The following is a 19,760-nucleotide window of genomic DNA, read 5'->3' on the forward strand; positions in this document are numbered from 1 at the left end:
AATTTAAACTTGGAGGAAGGTAATCAAAAGGAAATGCAGTAGAAAAATCTTAGTTTCATTATACATTATTTCAAAGATCTGCRGAATCATTGCTTGATTTGAATGTTTGTGGATTGCTCTAGGCTGGCATTTATTATTGTCACTTAAGAATTCCCAAGATATCCTTCATAAAACCCACTATATTTTAACTCATTTTATTTTTCTCACCTTCTCCCTCTCACTGTTCTCAAGCTTGCACACTGTACTGCAACACTGTAAAAGGTGCAACAATTTACATAATAGAGTAGCAAGTGTGCTTGTCCTTCTAGAACATATTCTACTGCAGCACAAGTACCTTGTAGTGTAGAAATTGCCATAGTAACTACTCATTTCTTATTGATTAGATGGATAAAAATTCTTATAATATACAAGCAGAGTAACTTGCTGGCATATGGCTTCAGGCTACCCCTGTGGCAAATCTTACTTATGCATTCTCTCCTTTTTCTGCATGTAAGAGGTTTTTTTAATGAATTAGTATTCCTTGGATTAGACCACAAAATATTTTTTTTTCTTTTCTGCCAGAATGGTGGTTAAATTTTAAGTTCAACTTGATATGCAGCTCCTAAGGCACAATGTTAACTTGTATTGTTTTTTTTTTACTGGATTAGGACAACTAGATTTCACCTCCATGTGAAATCTGGATGGAAAAAAGGAGAAGAAGAAAGCCACCTCCCAGAGTGAGGGAGAACTCAAACTGCTTCAGAGCTGAGCTCTAATGAGTAAATTAGAGTATTTTAGTTTGGCAGTTGTGATAAATCTTTTTGGAAAATGCTTTTTTAATGTTCTAATTTGACAAATTGAGCCCTGTTTTTACGTTGCTCTATCCATACTCCAGCCATTGCACTGCTCTTTAGCAGTGGCATTGTGAATGCTTACTGAAGGCAGGATTAGGTCTGCAGTGATTTACAATGTCTGACAGCTGTCTGGGTTCATGTGCTGCGGGTCCTGAGCACACTATTGTCTCTTGCAATCCTGAAAGATGCTCCAACAAGGCTTCGACCAAGTTTGTTGTGAAAGACAAGCTTTTTGTGAATTCTATCAGGAGACTGAAATTGTGAAGCACTTAGGTGGGATGTCAGATGAAATTAAGCCAAACTCATTCTTTAAATGTGAAGCATCTGTTTATTCAGAATAATATAAAATGAAAGAACAGCAACGCTCAACCATTTTTTTCACACTGTAAATTTATCTAATGTTCTTCTGGAGTCTTCTGTGAAGCCTAGGTGTTAGTTGTGATTATACTTGTTCTGTAAGTTTATTTTAGGGTATTAGTTAGATGTACAGGAGACTGAAGATTTTGGGACAATTTTTAGTTCAGTTCCTTCAAGCTGCTATTACAGATGCTACTCATGCAGACCTTCTTTACTTGGCTTGGAGGCCTTTCCCACCTCCCAAAATTAGAAATACTAGGTTAGGGCATCACTTTTATATTGTACTGCCCTTCAACTCCATTAYCTTTACCTACAGCCTGACAGTCTCATTCCAAACTTTGTATGACCTTATGATAGTTGGAAAGAGATAATAATCCATAGGGCCACAGGAAATGATGCTGCTGTTTCAATAAGCGAGTCCTTCACAGAGACACTACTCAGGAAAAGGTCCTTCTGCCTCTAGTAGGCTGCAAACAAATGGAGGAAACGCTTTGGCAGCTGCAGATAGCTTTCATCTTTAACAGGAAGAAATAGGCTTGGCTTTTCTTTATCTTTGGCTTGGATTGTTGTGTGCTTTCGTAAAGACTTTCACAGGCAGCAGTGGGAGGTGYGGTGTTTAGCATGTTTTGTCTATGTGCTGAGATCTGGAAGGTGGGCCCAGAAAGCAGACGGAAATGTGGATGAGCAAAGAGCAGGGTGAGGTAAGAGTTTAGGGTGACAAATSAAGGGATTTTTATAGTTACATCGCTTTCACTCCTATCACTTTTGCCTAATCTGAAGGGGAAAGACCCAAATGAGAACAAATTAGGACCAYTGCACAGAAGATTTTAGGGTCACCTTCAGGACAGACTTTGGATCCCAGGAATTCCTGCCCTAGCAGCTTGCTGGGGTATTGGAGTAGAGTTGGCTGTTGAGAACCCTTCCCTTCCTGGCTCTGAAAGGGCAGGGAGGATTTTGAGAAAACAGCTCATGTGTGCTTATCCCGAATCATTGGTATCTGTTCCATTAGGGCTCTGTGCTGCTGTATTTTCCTTCTGGTGCAATGACCCATCTTGGGCAAACATCTCTGCTACTTTTGCCACTGTGACCCATTTTTGTTGCCTCACCATTACAGATTAGGAATGTTCTGTTTTCTTTCCTCTCACAGGGAAGGAGAGACTTCCTTCCTAATCTAACAGTGTGAAAAARTGGCAAATTGAATCCCAAAACAGAGGGCCAAGGACCCTCCAACCTGCTGCTTTCAAAGCTTGCCTGTTTTTTTTGGACACAGCATCACAGGAACAGCCTTGTGCAGTTTTATGTTGGTGTTATGTTCTAATACTCTCCTAAAAAACTTTATTTTTGAGGGGAAAATAATGGTTTGGTACATTTCATTCAACTGAGGAAGTCTGCATGGAAAGAATAAATTCCAGGGGAACTTTTTTCTAAAATCAGTATATTGTTCAGAGTATGGTATGCTTAGTATTTAAGTTTCAAGATATTTGTAAAGCTTAGGTATTTCTTGTAAGTGTTTTAGAGACATCTGCAGAGTGTCCTTACTGGCAGTCTCACRGATTGTTACAGGAATAAAAGCTGAATATTGGGCATTGCCAGGTGTGTGTGGGTGATATCTAAATACAATACACATATTTGTGTGTGTATTTAAAATGCCTCCAGTGTGCACATATTGAACACATCCTATTGGGGATTGCACTATGACTTGGAGGCAAAGGCTCTGAATAAAGAAGAACCCATCCAGAATAGAGTGGAATTAGCTGCAGTTGCTGTGGGTTTTCAAAGCGATGGCAGCAGTCAGAATCTGGCCTAAGTAATTAACTGAGGAAGCATGGAAAGGAAAGGCAGCATGTGGAAGATATAATTAATAGGAACATATAACAGTCAGCTCTCACATAATAAATTGGCAGCTATGCCTGAGGTAACTGCCTTTTATTTGCAAAATGCTGTTGGAACTTTTTAAAAGTAATTGCACATTTTCTTCCATTTCCACATGGTCAGAGAACATAGTACAGTACAAATACCAACAGGAATGCAATAAAATCATCGCTGTTGTTTGTTGTTTTTCCTGCTCAAGGCTATGATCTTATTTGAGCCAATGTCCAAAGGAAAGGAGGAATACATTTTAGCTTAGGAAAAGACAAGTGCTAAAACATTTTAGTGAGGTTTAATATGGAATAATCTAAAAGGACAAGGCAGGAATAACCAGAATAAATAGCAGTAAATGGGCAGATATTTGTTTGCGTAACACATTTAGCAATGTGCCCTCCTGACTCAAGTAAATGATGGTTAAGATAAATGCTCTGAAATTCTTCCATTTTGGGGGCTTGAATTTTCYCATCTGAAAGTTTACTGCAGAGCAAACGTGACATCTCTGGGTACACCAGATGCTGGCAGATCTTCAAGGGACCCCGTTCTGCCCTTTGCCTGGTGCAGAGCTGTGGAAGGCTGTGGGATGGCACAAGGGCTCCCCACACTCAGCTGCTGCAAAACACAGAGCTGCAGTCCTGCCCCAACATCTGCAAAAGGAAATTGAGGAGGGCTCGCAACTGGGGTTTGCTGCTCTGCCCAAAACATACAAATTATCAGACTTGTTAATTGCCATTTCCAAACCCCTCAGTGAAGAGGGAACTGCATGTCACTCCTGCTGCTACTGGCGTGTATGATTCCCCTCTGTACCCAAGTGGGAATTTATACTACTGCTGGGTCAGTCTGGGTTTTCTTTTGGTTTTAAACAATCTGATTCCCATCACTGGAGTAGTGGGAAGGAAAAGAGAAGTCCAAATCTATTCTGTTGTAAACATGGAGAGGATCTAGCCTATTTTGTCTGAGAGTGAATGGGGATGGGATCTAGTAGTAACCACCTAATAGTGACTTGAGTTCCTCTCACCATAAAGCTAATTAGAAGCTTTACTGCTGTTTAAAATTGAACAGCCTGAAGACCAGGAAATAGAGCTCTCTGTGAAATATTCCTGCTGTAGCCAATCTCTGTACTGCTGATCCCAGGGGATCTTACATTTGCTGCAGGTTGAGTCTAGTAGGCAGTTTGTTGCTGAACRAAGACTTTAAATAGACAGCGAGTTTTAAAAAAGTACATCCTGCAATTTTTGTGCTGATGAATTTAGAATGATGTTCTAGCAAGCTCAGTACACTCCAAATTAATTAGCAGTGATCCTTTTAACAGGATAATTACTATATCAGCGAGTGGTAAGCTCAAAATGAATGTGAGCAGTCCCGGCTTGAATCCACAAGGAAGAGCTGTGTTATGGTTCTACCAACTGATGATAAATTCATCCCAGTGTGAATGGTTTTAGCACAGCTCATCATCAGAACTGTCACTTTTTTACCTCCACACTTGAATTAAAATCCTAGATGAAATTGCATTCCACTCTCCAGATGTCTACCTCAMAACACCATGGCAAATAGTGATTGGCTTTTAAAAATTTCTATTGGATAAAGGCCCAAAATAAGAAAAGGAGGTGTTGTACATTATTACTACTGTATAAATGGTAGAAAGGGTTATGAAGTACATGATGCTTCCTTCTTTCATAATCGAAGGGTCTCATCCTGCATAGAACTGTAAGAACTCATAAACACATGTTCACATCTTGGTGTTTGGACTTTTTAAACAGGTTCATCTTTCAAAGAATAAATGTGTCATTGCTTATCAGGCTSTGGATAAATAAGTATATGACTGCTGCAATGGTGGTAGAAACACTTTTATTCATTCCTGAAACCAGATTCTGTTTTTAGCTGAAACTTTAGAAAATAAGGTTTAATTGGGTGGTTTTAATACGGGAAATTACCTTAATTAGGTCAMTTTATATGCTTTCCTGCTCTCTTTCAGAAGGGATGCAGAAATCTGTAAAAGCACCTGCCATGTTATGTGACAATATAATTTTTAGGCAGACTTTCAAAAATCACTATCTTACTTTCAGCTTCTCTAAGYTAAGTCCAGCAAAGCCAATGGTCTTACACTGATCTCAAGTGTGTCCCCGGGAGAAAYTGGGGCCTATGTTGCTCACTCCAAATGTGAAAGCAGTAAATTATTAATTATTAGCCACTTCTTTAAAATGGATCTTGACCCTCACCAGACCAGACAATGTTTCAGGTTATTTCATGGGACCTTGTGGTGCTTTATGGATCAAGTGCATGACTGAATCCTTTGGCTAAAATTGCCTTGAGCAGCAGTGCCCTCTTCTTCCTAGAGAGATTGTATGCCTGGGTCAGGCCACTTTTAAAATCATACAAAATGGAGACATTAAAAAAAMCTGTCCCAACTGCAAGAACAGTAAAATCAAGAGGAAAAAAATGTATTTGCAAGTATTTTGGTGAGTTTTGGTCAATGTGCGTTCTGTGCGTGTGTGTTTTAACTGGCAAAAGTAGAAAGGCATGTAACTGTAGAAACTGCCTGTAGCAAATGTAGTTGTCTTCTAATGGTCTGGGGGGCTGCTTTTTTCTTTTTGTTAAGGTTTAGGYTATTCAGACCATGCAGGTTGTAAGAGTGTTTTGTATGCAGTTTCATGTGTTGCATAGTCCTTAACTGAGTCCAGCCAAAGATGAGGTAACATTTGAAGAAGGTTTTCTTACATTTCTGGAATGAACAAGTCACAGTAACAACAGAAATGTGTYATCTCTCTCCCTTTGTATGCCTGCATGGTTGTTGCTGCTGAAGTTCCTCCTGTGCACAGTGACCATCTTGCTCATCACACTGCAGTTCTAGTCCAACCATTCCATAGAGCTCAATGCTTTAGTGCTTCCCATAAAGGATGGGCTTGTCCCTCTGTGTGAATGCATGCAAGTACAGCCRTCAGCACAGTGCCACCAATGGCAATAACCAGTCTTGTTAATGCTCCCAACCTTTCTCGCTACTACAAACTATRGCTACAAAATCCCTGTGAATAATATCATATGGAACTAGTCAAAACCCACCGTATAAATGGATTAAAAAGAAAGTCCCATTACTATTAATTTGCTTGAGAAATTTCCCCTACAATTTCGAAGAAATTATTGTTCTCTTGATGCAAAAGATGACTTAGGCACTCAGGGTGTRTTTGATCATAGAAACAGGCAAAGCCCCTCTGAAGAAGCTGCGGGAAATGCAACCTCTTCCAAGTCAGGARCTGCTCAGTGATCTTCTGATGGAGCTTGGGATTCCTCTTTTGGAGGAAAAACAACCAACTCTTTCATTTCATTCTCCTGGTGGCCAGCAGCRTGAGCATGAGCCTCATAAGGTTCACATGGGCAGCAACAGACTTCTCCTTTCCTGCTCTTCTGCAGGACAGTAGCACGGAAGTCTAACGATATCACTGCCAGACGATACAACTGTAGAGTCACAACTAAGATATTCTTAGCTGTAAAAAATACCAGCATCTGATTGAATATTCTGAAGTGGCCCATCAGAATTGAACGCACGATGAAGAAGGGGCCGTCCTGGATGAAAAGGCTGACCCCAATGTTCCAGAGTTCTGCGCTGTACCTGCACAGCAGCAGGCTGGGGATCCGCCTGGCCGATGTGCTTGGTTTGCAGCCAATATGCTGTACTGGAAGTAAAACAGTTATGTTAAAACAACTTCGTGAAATGGAGCCAGGGTTGGCCTAAAGGGCACTCGCAATACAGGGTACCCTGGATTACAAACGCATTCGAGTGTGAGCTATGCAACACACAGCATATCCAATTTCTGGGATGTTTTTCAGCAAAATGCACTAAACTCATCTGAAGTACTTATGTAGTCTGGCAAACAGGACTAAAAACCATTTCCCCTTTTGTATCCCTCCAACACACTAGTATTTACACATTTCTAAAACAAGAAGCAGAAACAGATCACCTAATGATGCTCCACARCTTCCCCAGATTTTTTTTTTCAATAAATCAACATGCTGAACTAGTATGCATTCTTAATAAAAAAACCAACTGTGCTGAATAGGAACAGCCAGTGCTGTAGCACTTTGAACCAACTTCAAGTTTGTTCCAGRCTCTCTAAGACCTTGCTTTTAAAAGATTCACCAGATAGCCATTGCCTTTTCCATGTGCCATGGTAAGAATAAGTCCTGTCAGTAAATATTGACATTATGCAGTTTCTATTTGCCACAAGGCCCAGCTATTTGTTCTTATTCTTGTGGGTTTCAATTGCATGTAACTGTTGGAACCTGTTGGTTCCCCTCAGCTGTAAAGGGGGTGGTGGGTGCTCTCTGTGGTGAAGTGCCCAGAGAGGGACCATCACAAGGGGATAAATACGACTGATTGTCTCTCTGGAAAATGCACAAAGCTTAATTAACCTGTCTCTTGGACAGGGAAATCTCATTGGGTTAAAAACATTGCAACTTGTGATGCAGTAGCAACCACCAAACACTGCAACTTGCCAAAACAATTCTATTGTTTGAGTCAGTGCTGGGGTGGGGGGAGAAACAGATGAGACTCAAATGGAAAATGAGTTGTAAAATGTAGAAATTTGCTGAATCCATTAGGCAAAGCTTCAGCACCAGCTAATTTTTTAATATGCTTCTGTGCCATTTCTGTTTAATAGTACTAACTGCACTGCTGTAGTCTAATCATAAATACCTAAAAACTTCTTTTGCGTCATGTTTGATGTGTGAGTAAACATTCTGATGCTTGCAACTGGATAGAGCTGCCTAAAATAAACTGTACCCAGAGTAATTTCAGAAAATTTGTGTTCAGTAAYTCAATTTTTAACTAGTAAAAGTAATTAAATAAGTGGAAAAGCAACAGCTAGAGGAAAAAAATGAACAGATTGTTTAAGTGCTATTTGAATTTGTTTGGGTGATGGTGATGTGTATAGGATATTTTTTGTTTGGCTGGTTGAGATTTTTTTAAACCTGAGTGCTGTGCATCTTTAATAGAATCCATTTTGCCTGTAGTAGGAATTTTTGCTGCGATAAATCTGAAATGTGATTGCATCAGATTTTTAGGATGTGAGCTGCTGAGCTGAAATGCTGAAATATTTTCATAAATTCACTGTTGAAAACAAAGCTTAGCCCTGTCCATGAAGAAAAGACTAATGAATAAAGTAACAAAACTATATTCCAGCAGTTTTTAATTTATTGTTTTAGTCAGTGTGTCAACCTAGAAATCTATTTTGTATAAGATGCTAGTGAGGATAGTGCATCTTTGGACTGCTATAATTGCAAACTTGTARTGATTGAAGGGTAGAATGGTTGGAACAGCTGATGATCCAGACAGCTTTCATTGCTCTTCTTGGGCAGGGAGAAGCCCATTCTGCACAGGGACACAAACAGCCCTGAGCTGGCTGAATACCCGAGCCTTTGAGATTAAGATGAGGGTGTGGTGCCAACATCATATGGTCCTTTAGGTTTCCTGTRGGTCGGTAATTTCTCATGTGATAATATCCCTGTGCTTTTGGCTGTGCTGTTTTCTGCCTGTCTCTCTGTAGGGTCTAATAACCCACCCAAATTCGAGAAGAATAAAATAGACTAGATCTAACTTGAGAGCTCACATAGTGATTTTTATGGTAGTAACAATCAACTGGAGCAATACTACAGTACAATCCTTTTCTCCTTTCCCTGAAAGTAGAGAGCTTTATCAGAAAAATCAGAGGTTAGCTAGAAACAAGTGCTTCCCCAAAAGAAACCACAATGAGCTTYCTTCGAAAGTTGTCATCATGTAAATTCTTCTCCACTGGAAGTCCTTGGTATAGCCTGTAGTGTGTGCAGAGTCACAAGATGTWCCAGCAAAAACTTAAGAGTGTTTTGTCTATGTGCAAGTACTAACCTGCAAGATCAAGTGGGAATTGTAACATACTCCAGGTCCACACAGCAAGAATTGCATTTATGAGAGCGTAGTTCTTCCTATGGGGGGAGAAAGTGATAACAATGAAGATTTCCTTATTTGATCACAAAAATGCTTCCTGTAGTGCTTGGAATGTCATTTTTAGGGTAGTTGAGTGAAGCAGCGGTTGATTGATGTGTGCTTTTGAGATGCAACACTAAGGAAAACAGAGGCACCTTTTCGTATGGAATTTTTGCTGTTCAGGCTCATGTGTTCCAGCTGTGTAATTTCACTAAATATCTGAAGCACATGTTAYACTAATAGGCATATGGGAATAGACTGTGGCTCAGCACAGATATCTTTACCCTTGTAGGGATTACACATTCCTAGCAAGCCTGAAGCTTCTCTGCCAAGTGGGAAGGACTCTTTTCCTGCTCTAAAAGCATTGCTATGATATTAAAAAATTAACATAGGCTTTGTTTGAGAGGATGAACCTCTTCTGTGACTCWTTCTTTATGATGAATGCTCACAGCTCATCTCTCAGTGCTGTGAGGGAGAGGTGAGCTTACTTTCTCTGGGAGAGATCAGTGTTGAAAATTCACACCAGACTGTGCCATTCCCTTTCTTCTTCAAATACTATGTCATTCTGCCATATAGTACACATGAGCTAACCAAAGCAGCAACTTGGATAATGAATCACTTAGGCCAGTTCTAGTTGCTTCCTCACCAGTCTAAAGCAATTCATTAACCTGAAGGAGCTCACTGTGTATCCAGTGTTTGAGCTCCTGTAGCTGTAAGAGCTGATGCTGCTGGCAGTCAGGCTGCTTGTTTGGCTCTCTGAACCCTTTTATTGTGATGATGTGACACATTTCTCTGCTGGCAACACRCGAGTAATCTCTAACAAATCTCCCATGGCTTTGGCCTTTCACAGAACAGAGGCAAGAGCAGGCAGAGCCCTGGAACACAGCCTTCTGTTTTCTGTGGGAAACACAGTTTCACCAGTRTGAAAACTGCACATTGTACAAATATCTTGCACCGTGCAAGTTATTTACGTCAGCAAAAARTCCTTACCGAACATCCTCAATGTCCAAGGTTTCACTAGCAAATTCAAGTATATCTGCTGCTGTTCCCACAAACATGAGAAGCAGCTGAGACAGTTGATCCCGGGTGATTTCAACTCCAATGGGGAGAAGCCATCTCCCGACTACTAGCAGCAGCAGAAATGTCTGGTGGAGGGCCARTGTCCATACAGTCTCACAGATTGTGGAGAGCTGATTGACAAAGACTTTAGCCTGTTCAAAAGACAACAATAATATACTGTAACTTCAGGGACTGATGTTAGASGTACCTTCAGAGACCGTATTTGTCCTTGTGCCTGCTTTYGTTCTCTTTCACATTGTATGAGAGCAAGTAATTTCTATCTGKTGGGTGCAGTTTGAAATACTTTGATACAAACTTTTGTATTACTTTTGTATTTTGTATTACTTTTGAAATACTTTAATACAAACTTTGGATAATGAATATCAAGTCTTTATGTACTACTCCTCTGTTCTCATTTTTCAGCTGAGCTTTATTACCCAGACACTTTCTAAATTCAGTTACTGAGATTTGCAAGAGAATGGTGGAGCATACACAGAGACTTGTCTTGGCATCAATAGCTAATATGCAGCGTGCTATATTTTCACATTGTGGTATTTCAAAACTATATATACATAAAAAATATATAGGTTTTGGAAGTTGTTTTTTTTTACTCTCTATGCAAGATGCTTATCTTTAACTATGACAAGATCTCTACTAGAAACAGGAAAAGGTGTCCCACCGTCTGTATGATGTGGTGATCTGTTCCCTCACTTCCACTGTTGTCTCTGGATTGATTGAAGTCTTGGTTGCTGATGTTCACCTGAACTGCCCCAGGCTCATTGCCACAGTACTGTTGTGAACAAAAACACATGTGTGTGAACATCCACACAGGGAGCAGATGTGTTCTGTGGCTGAGTATTCTGTTTTGTTCCACTGTGGAAGACATCCAGTGTTTGCAAAGGCCCTCGCTCTGAATGTAATTCCCCCCTTCTTCAGAAGGGACAAATTCCTCTCATGAGGACAAGAGTGATGTGTTGGTAGGTCACTGAGAAAGTACAGGATTGTACTGCAGAGRAGGATGCAAATTCAAAAGCCAATGGAGTGGGTGACGCATCTCTGTGCTGTTAAGTCTGTACCCTTTGAATGTGATCTGCTTGCAGCTCTCCTGAACTGACTGCTGGGTTCTCTACATGGTCTCTCTTTGGCTAAAACAGTCAAATAAGGTAAAAATCGGTCATGATCAGTCTGATGTGTTATGTTCATAGTGAGGCTCTATATTCAAACTTGTTCTGGAAGTACCTACTTCTCTATTCTACTATCCAGAAAAATCCCCTATCCTGAAAATGCCACTGTATCAGTTTTCTGTAGGACTTCCCTCAAGGCTGAAAAAAAGTGGGGGTAGGATATTTGAGTCGTATTCTCCACTCCTGCCCCTGCGCTGTGCCTTATTTTGTAAGGATTCATAGGGTGAGAGGTGAAATACAGTATTTAAGAGAAATAGACCTGTATTGTTGCTAATCCCTCCAAAACAGAAAGAAGGGTATTTACTTTCTCCAAGAACCCAGTGATCTGGGAAGCTGAGTGTTGGCTAAAACATACGGTTACTCCAATAAATGATGGTGGGRCTCTGTTCTGTCTGCAGCACTGTCCTGCCCTTCTGCTTTCACACCCAATGCTGCTCCAGGAGCATCTGGGGGGCATRGCTCCAAAAATCTATCCTCATAACAGTCCCTTAACATCTCTCTTCATTGTAATAAAAAGAGGATAATTAGAAAATCAAACCAGGCTGTTACTAAAGACTTTTATTCTGTCCTATTTTTGCCAGAGAGCTGCAGATGATTTGCATTTCTCCATTGGGCCCCCCACCATTTTATTGCGGGGATTGATTTTCTGCAACAATTGGAATGTGTGCGAGAGAATACTGAGTAGCTGTGTTCAATATAACACATGCCAATATAGGGGCAACATTTTCCAGCAAATTTCAGATTCTGCTTTGATACTTTGCTTGGTCTCTGATAATGCTGTTCAGTATCTGGGTAAATGCTGCCTCTTGTCTGACCTTATGGTAGATAAATTTCCTGTGACTTGAAAAATCTGGAAAAAATGTCTGTGCTTGTTGCTTTTATAGCTGGCGGGAAAGACTCCTAAGCTGAATGCTTGTTTTATTTGAGCAGTGGGTGTGAGAGTCTTGCAAGACTGACACACAGATGTGGGGAAGATGATATTTCCATTTAAAATAGTGAAGTCTAAAGTTCTGGGCATGGAAASAGTGAGATGGAGTGGCTGGTACTCTCTGCCTGGCTACTGCCTTGTAGGGCTAATCTCCCTGGGTTTGCCCTTGAACTAAAGAAGGAAGAGGGAACAGCTCGTTCAGAGAATGTTTTGGAAATGCAATTTAATTGGTGCTCTGGAGAGGTATCTCTATCTGTTGCCTATGGAAAAACCCTAAAGTGTATGGAGAGCCACCCCCAAGGTCAAAGTCAGGCTTTCTGAGTTATTTCCACAGGCTGTGTGACACAGTCAGCTGAGGAGATCGCAACCCAAAAATATTGCATAACTGTGCTAACCCCCCCAGAATGCTAAGAAGTGAACATCAATAAGTAGCCTGGGTAGGGCAAAGGGATGACTAACTTGTGCAGGAGGAGGAAGGCTAACTGACAGCCTTAGGTTTGTCATTAAGTCTGTATTTAAGCTCACCCCTCTGCCCCCTTGCCTGGTCTGGCATGGTGAGAGGAAAGCAGCTGTGAACCTATACAGAACTTCACATCCAAGTGAGGAGCTGCAGGACTCAGCAGCTCCACTGCTGGAGGGAGAGGAACCCGTACCATAGCTTGGAAAAGGGCTCTTGTTTCTTGCTCTAGTGGCACAAAGGTACAGGAAATACCTCGAAGAAAATTAATTCATGCTATTGGTGTCTTTTACAGGTTCCTTACATGTCATTTTGGTGAGTACTTGTGGCTGAGAAGTGGGTTGCCATTTCAGAGCAAGGCTCCACAATGTTGGATGGAACGGMACGTTCAGGGCCAGTCCATAGCTCCTCTCAGTTGCTCACAGGCAGCAAATGGAAATCTGCATCTGCAAAGCCAGCCATGTAAGTAGGCTCCTGGCTTTTTTCACTGAAGTATGTTCATAGCTTGTTTGGGTTTGTTCGTCTCTGAATATTTATTAAGTGGTGATTGTGAAGTGATTCACTTGAAAATTTGGAGAAGAGCCTTTATTTTCATCATGGATATGCATGTAAATAGGGTTGTTGGTGCCAGGCATATTTACCTAGTGAGTTATGGATGTGCAGTGACTTAATGGGAATGTGACAAGGAGAAAGTGAATACTGTTCAACTGTTCCACAGGCATTTGATAAACATGGTTTGCCTTTTTACTACCAGAGTCCAATTACTCCTTGATTGCGTACCTAGCTAAATAAAAATTGTTTTGTTTYATGATTTTTTTCCTAATGCAAAGATAAAATAGGAAGAAGCTGTACACATTTTGTATCCATTCTAGTTTGGTTTACTTTCRTTTCTTCCAAGATGAAGCTTATAGAGTTTTGATTAATAAACCATCTAATCAAAACAGAAATGCTGTTGCATCACATAGGGCTGTCCCAGTGTGACCTGCAGAGAAGCTCACTGTCAGTGCATGGGGGACACCTGAAACACCAAACTAATTGAGCCAATTTCTGTTTGCACCTTTTTCACAATCTGTTATTATCAAACTGAGATTCACCAGAACTTTTCATAATGGGGCCAGCATTGGGGTGTAAAATGGACACTTGAATATTATTATAGGGTGGAGTATCCTCAACCTGTTAATGTGCATGGAGGCTGTCAGGCTGAGGACATTTTGGAAAAGACAAGCCCTTCCCTGGAGGAAGCCCTCTGCCAAGCAACAGGTACCTGTCTTGCTGTCTGGGATTTGCTGCAAACAGTGTGGCTGTCACTATGGAAACACGTGTGATGTCAGAAATTCAAAGCACTCCTGACTGCTTCATTTTGCTCATACAGGAAAGCTGAAATGTAAAGCAGGAAGAAAAGATTGCCTAAATTGTTTTCCAAATTGAGGAACATAATGGGTATGGCAAAGAAGAAATGGTGAAAGATGTAAGATCACTTTGTGGAGTTCATCATGCTATAATTGCTATAATGCTGGTAGGAAAATCTCACCTCAGAATGAGGAATGGACAGTAATATCTGCTATATCCTCAAAACGTTCTAGTAAGGCGGTTAAAAATAATTACAAAGTTTACCAACTCCTTGTCTTATTCCTGACTGGAAGCCTGCATTGCTGGAAGCCCTAGCAGTCAGGTAAGGCCTGCAAAAGGTGGTCAGTTAGTGCTTTCTGTGGCACTGCCACATCAGGCATTTGACAAGGTAACAGAGGGTTGAGATCCTGTACGTTATTAAGAAAGTACATTTGAGTTTTTTAATGGATTAAATGGTTTTAGTTTTCTTGACAGCAGACAGCAATGTTTTCTCTCTGTACAGTTCAATTGACTTTATCACCTGTCCCAAACATATTTCATCCCAAATACTTCTCCACAAAGCAGYAGTTTCTATGCAGTCAGTATTTCACTAGTATTTTACTCTAGATATATGAATGGTATTACTGCTGTCCAGTTCTGCAGTACATAGAGAGGCAGAATTTTCTCTGCCCATTAGCACCTGCTTTAAATAACAGCACTGACACGAGCAGCTGGTCCTTCCTGGTAAAGATTTAACAAGAGATCAAAGTTCCATTGCCTAAAAGACCACACACTGTTCTCATAGCGTATATGTTAAAAGTGTGGATCTAGCAACTGTGTAATTACCCATTCTGTTAGCATTTAAATAATGAAAATGCCAGGAATGCTTCCGTATTGAGAGTATAACTAGTCTGGGTGCTGGGTTTGAGATGAATTGTGAGGATATCTGCTCCCATTCTGTAGGTATTGTTTTTGAATCTGTTAGATTGTGTGTTTCCAGAACTCTCTATCCTATCTCTCCAGGTATAAACTAAGCTGTTAACTTGATAWACTCCCTCTTTAATTCACAGTAGCGGTATATCAATAAGAACAAAGTATGCCATGTTCTAAAATCATTTKGGGAAATAAACTGCTGCCTTTGACTACAGAATTAGCCTATTTCTTGGACCAGATTTAACTATGACAAATGTTCTCAATATCCACATTACCTGTCTGTGACTGTTTAAGGAGATTTGGGAAAACAAGAAGACAATAAATTCCTGCTGCTGTATTTAGAAAAAGCCTCAGGCATTTTCAGTGTAAACACAATTTTGAATATTTGATTATGCTTCTGTGGGCTCTAACAATGTTTCAAAGGAGAAAATGAGGCASTAGGTCTTCTTAGTCTAATTTATGTATTTTCTTCTGTTACTTTTTGTTCTTGTTCCAGTCAGAACCTTTACTGCTATGGGTGTAAGGCACTGCATGTGTGCAAATACTGGGACAGGCCATTTCCTGTTCACTACATAAAAGTGCCTTGAAATTATCCTGCATGAGGAGGTGGTCGACTCAGTGGGACTGTTGGGCTAAGTGGCTCTGTTCTGGCCCTAACTGACCCCAGAACATTTGCCCTAAAAAATTTTACCATGTGTTTTCATCCTGAATTGGAATCCAGACACTGCCCCCTTCCTAGATTACTATGCAGCACAAAGAAAGGAAGGATATAAACCCTGACAGTCATGTTATCAGCTGGGGTAACAGGCTGTGAGTGTTCTCCTGTGTTGCAGCAAACATGAGGTAACCWGAGCTGAAGACCCCTCTCAGTGATACATGTCTCAGTTTTTACTTGCTGGGAGTTGTGGTATTTGCTTTTAAGCACTGAGAAACTCACTTTGCTTTRGAGACCTTTGTAAAATAACGACGTTCTTTTACCCTACTGAGCAAGATTCATGCTGGTAACCTGGGGGTGAAAGGCTGTGTTTTTCAAACTTCTYGTCCTCAGTTCCCCAGATAAATATAAATAAATGGACTCGTTTTTAGTTAAGGAAGAGCCTCATTATTTGATAATTAGGAAGTGCACAATAGTCATAATATAGCTGTAGCAAGATTGAGATACCCACCAATGTAAAAGAGAGAACTGGAACAAGACTTGGCAGGATTCTGTCTGCATGCCCAAAGCCAACCCATCAAATAATGTATCAATTGCAAACTAGTCCATCTTGTCTCATAATAAATACCTGAGTCCCATGATGAATTTCTAGTAGCCATAGTGATGGTACTATGCAAATCAGATATAAAAATATTGCTGGTGAAAACCTGTGAAGGAAAAGAAAAGWTATCTTGGTATTATGACACATCATAAATAGTTTTCAATGTAGATAATGTTTGGCTGTATGGTMTCTTGTGCCTCTACCAAATGGGATATTAAGAAATAGGATAACTTCAAATAAGAATTGCCATTCTTGCTGCATGACCTGTGCTGTGTCWGTATTATAAATAATAGGTTTATCTGCACATCCATCTAAGGTCACATACATGGAAGTTTATTTAAAATCTCTTTTTAAGAACTAACCAAAGGAATTTTGCTGTTTGTATTTCTATCACAGCAGTCTTTGTACTTAACAAGCCTCTGGCTAGCAGGGTCTTTCTGATTTCATGAAGAGTGAATTAATACATTGAGTCACTTCACTGAGTGATGCTGAAATAAAGGCTGTTGCTCCCAATGCTGTGCATTGACACAGGAAAGGCAGAAATAGCATCAGTTTGCCTAAAACAAGCATTGCTTGTAGGGGATCTTTTAGTTGCAGGCTGTGCACTTAAAATGGGCTTATGGAAATGGGTCTTGGCCTTGTTTCCCCATTTGTGCTGTCAGTTGTAGAATTTTTTAGTTCTTCCTTCCCTGCCAGTTTCTATATAATTTATGTTGATGAAGTTTTATTTTCTTCAGCTTCTTTAGCTGGTTTTATTCAGAAGTAATTGAGAGATTTCACGACTCCTTCTGCAAGCACTGATTCTTGTGAGAGTTGCTGATGTTTTCTTATTAAGCACATGGCATTTGATTGGGGTGGGGTTTTTTGGCAATTCTGTGCTTTTGGAGTAGGAATGAGGTGCGATGCCACAAATGTTCCATTCCATCTGGCTCTGCCACGGTGTTCAGTGGGCACTGCCACAACGCCCCAGGACCAGGGAGTAGCAGCAAACTTGGGACATTTGCTTGATTCCTTCTATCCTGCCACTGGCACCTTCACAGTGAATTTAAGCTGCTTATAAGTATGCAACTGCAGCAACATTTTGGGTCAAATGTTRTTGAATTTACTGTCTGTTCCTATGTGGAATGTACCTTTTTTTTTGGTAGTCGTGACCTTTCCAGTGGAGATTAAGTACTGAGGAAAACAAAAAAGTCCTGCTGCTTAGGGAAATGATTGGGCTGCTGAATTGCTCTGAAATGTTTCAGACAATCCCCTCCAAGACGGTCTGGTTTTGGGTTTTCATTTTGGGTTTTTTGTTTGTTTTGCAGGGTTGGGGGGGTGTTATTTGTTTTGGCAGTGGGGTTTTTTGTTGTTGGCTTAAAAAAAAAAGTTAGTGATTCTGCGGGTTTTTAGCCTGGTTATTTTGGGAGAGAATACACCTCTCATTTGAATGGAAGAACTAACATTTTACAGTATTTCCTGWAGGACTTGAGCACATGAAAAATCCATCCAGCTGGCAGGTTAGCCATACTGASCTAATGATACCAGATCAGGCCAAGAGACTTCAGGGGCTTTAACCCTGCCTGCCTTTCAGAAGGAACAATCTAGAGGAACTATTGCATGGCCAGGCTTACAAGGAGACTTATCCTCTACATGTGCCATTTATTGTTTAGTGCTGKTGTGATAAGTAACAGTCCTCTGTCAATAATTAACAGAGAACACAAGGGTGTTGGAGGCTGGAGTCCTGCTGCAGAGTCTGCCCCTTGCTTGGATCGGTGCTATTTGTGGAGGTGTTTCTACAAAGGCTGATGATACCTGCTCTGAATGTGACTGTTTTCCACTGGAGCAGAAAATTATCCTGATGCAAATAGATGCTGGCTATTTGTCTGCTCTCACCTATAAACACACTTCAATTTTGCTGCCTAAAGTGCTGGACCACATCCTTTCTCAAAATTTTCTTCTAGATAAATTTGGCCCAGGCTTCTGTGTATTCATCTAGCACGAATCTGCTTTCTTATCTATTTTTGTTTGGATTTTTCAAAAGCTGCTATTGCAAATGTCCTTTCATRAAGATTCTGCTGTTGCCTCCTCTCCCAAATGGGTCTGTTCAATCTTTATAACTGCATTTGGGGCTCTGCTGTTGTTCCATTTTCCAGTGTTCCGGAATTTATCACTCTTTTTATTACATTCAAATTTAGAGCATGGAACACTTGTGTGAACTGTCACACAACACACTTCTGTTATAATGACTTTCACAGGTTGCAATTGGCAGGATTTTAAGAACATGGAAATACTTTAGGGCTCTTTAGTCCTGGATTTGTCTCAGGGCCTGCCTGCAGTTTGAGTTTATAACAACAAAAGGTCCTAGTGAAATCCTGACCATTAGTTACATGACCGCTTTCTTTTCACAGAGCATTTTGTTTTGGCTGCCTGAGCGCTGATGAGCTGTAGATGACAGCAGCAATTCTTTAGATGCATGTAAAACCCCATGTGCTTGGGCAAGCTCTGCGATGACTAACTTTTTTGTTCATTTTTCAGGCAGYCTTTCACGCATGAAAGTTCCCCTCTGGAACAGCCTCTCAAATCCAAAAACTTAAGCCACTCTTGCTGTATCAAAAGAATGGTTGCTATTCATTTTTCATTTTTTACCGAGTTTAAGTCCACACGCTGGTGTGGCGTTAGCACTGTTGCATGGAGAAGGGGAATACAGAGCAAGGGAGGGTGTGAGTGAGATGCAGGGCATTTGCAGGGTCCCCCCGCACCCCTGTGTCCCTGAAGCGCTCAGCCCCGACCCGCTGTGGCTCAGGAGCTGCCCCGGTGCCCCCAGCCCCCTGCAGCCGCAGCCGCACAGCATCCACCTCCTGCCTGCAGCCACACACACACAAGCACAGAGTGGCTCCCGCCTGGGCTGCTGTACAGCTGCCCCTCCTGAAAGCGCTGCATTTGGCAGGAGACTATCCAAAYTCTACCAGCTTTCCATCCCTGCCTCCCAGGAGCAGCGGGGAGCAGACAAGATCCCTGCACGCCGGGCAGCGCCGGGCCGGGCAGCCCCTGCTCTCGGGGAGCAGCTTCGCATCTGCAGCCGAGTACATGCAAAGAAGCAAGCGGAGCTCCGGCGGAGTATGCTCACCATTTGTAGCCTCTSCCTTGCTTAAACTTGAGGGTGAGCCCTGTCTCCAGGCACAGGAGGAGATTGAGCAGTGCCAGCAGCCAGTACTTGGGTTCTTTCTTCACGGCAGTCACTCTCCAGACCCCGATGAGGGAGTGCAACACGAAGAGCAGGCGGGTTACCAGGGCATTGAGCAGCACCATCAGCTCCATGCCGGAGCAGCCCCCTCCCTGCGCCCCGCACTGCGGGGTCCGGCTCTTTCAGGAGCCCGGCTCTTTTAGGAACCCGGCTCTTTCAGGAGCCCGGCTCTTTTAGGAGCCCTGGCAAGTCACTCTGCGAGTCACAGGCAAGCCTGCGCCTCGCCGGCACACCGATCTCTTCTCCTCATCCATCTCCACAAAGGGGCCCATTATAACAAAAAAGAAACGGCATCGCCCCTCCCCCAGACTTCCTGAAAACTTTTTAAAGGGAAGAAAAAAAAAAAAAATGCTTCCATGCTGCAGTGGTTTGCAGG

The 19,760-nt window shown here is 41.5% G+C and overlaps 1 protein-coding gene across 1 annotated transcript; it reads right to left on the bottom strand.

The window, feature by feature from the left end:
* Positions 1–4,940: 4,940 nt before the first annotated feature.
* Positions 4,941–19,540, bottom strand: TMEM26 (transmembrane protein 26). Its single transcript, XM_057368391.1, has 6 exons — positions 19,268–19,540; positions 16,186–16,264; positions 10,751–10,861; positions 10,003–10,223; positions 8,935–9,011; positions 4,941–6,727 (listed from the first exon to the last, which is right to left on the bottom strand). The coding sequence occupies exons 1-6, from the start codon at positions 19,456–19,458 to the stop codon at positions 6,312–6,314; spliced, it is 1,095 nt and encodes a 364-aa protein (XP_057224374.1). The 5' UTR covers positions 19,459–19,540; the 3' UTR covers positions 4,941–6,311.
* Positions 19,541–19,760: the final 220 nt, after the last annotated feature.

This window comes from Malurus melanocephalus, unplaced genomic scaffold, assembly GCF_030028575.1.
Source record: "Malurus melanocephalus ecotype Western Australia unplaced genomic scaffold, MMel_1.1 scaffold_91, whole genome shotgun sequence".
In the NCBI taxonomy this organism is placed as follows: domain Eukaryota; kingdom Metazoa; phylum Chordata; class Aves; order Passeriformes; family Maluridae; genus Malurus; species Malurus melanocephalus.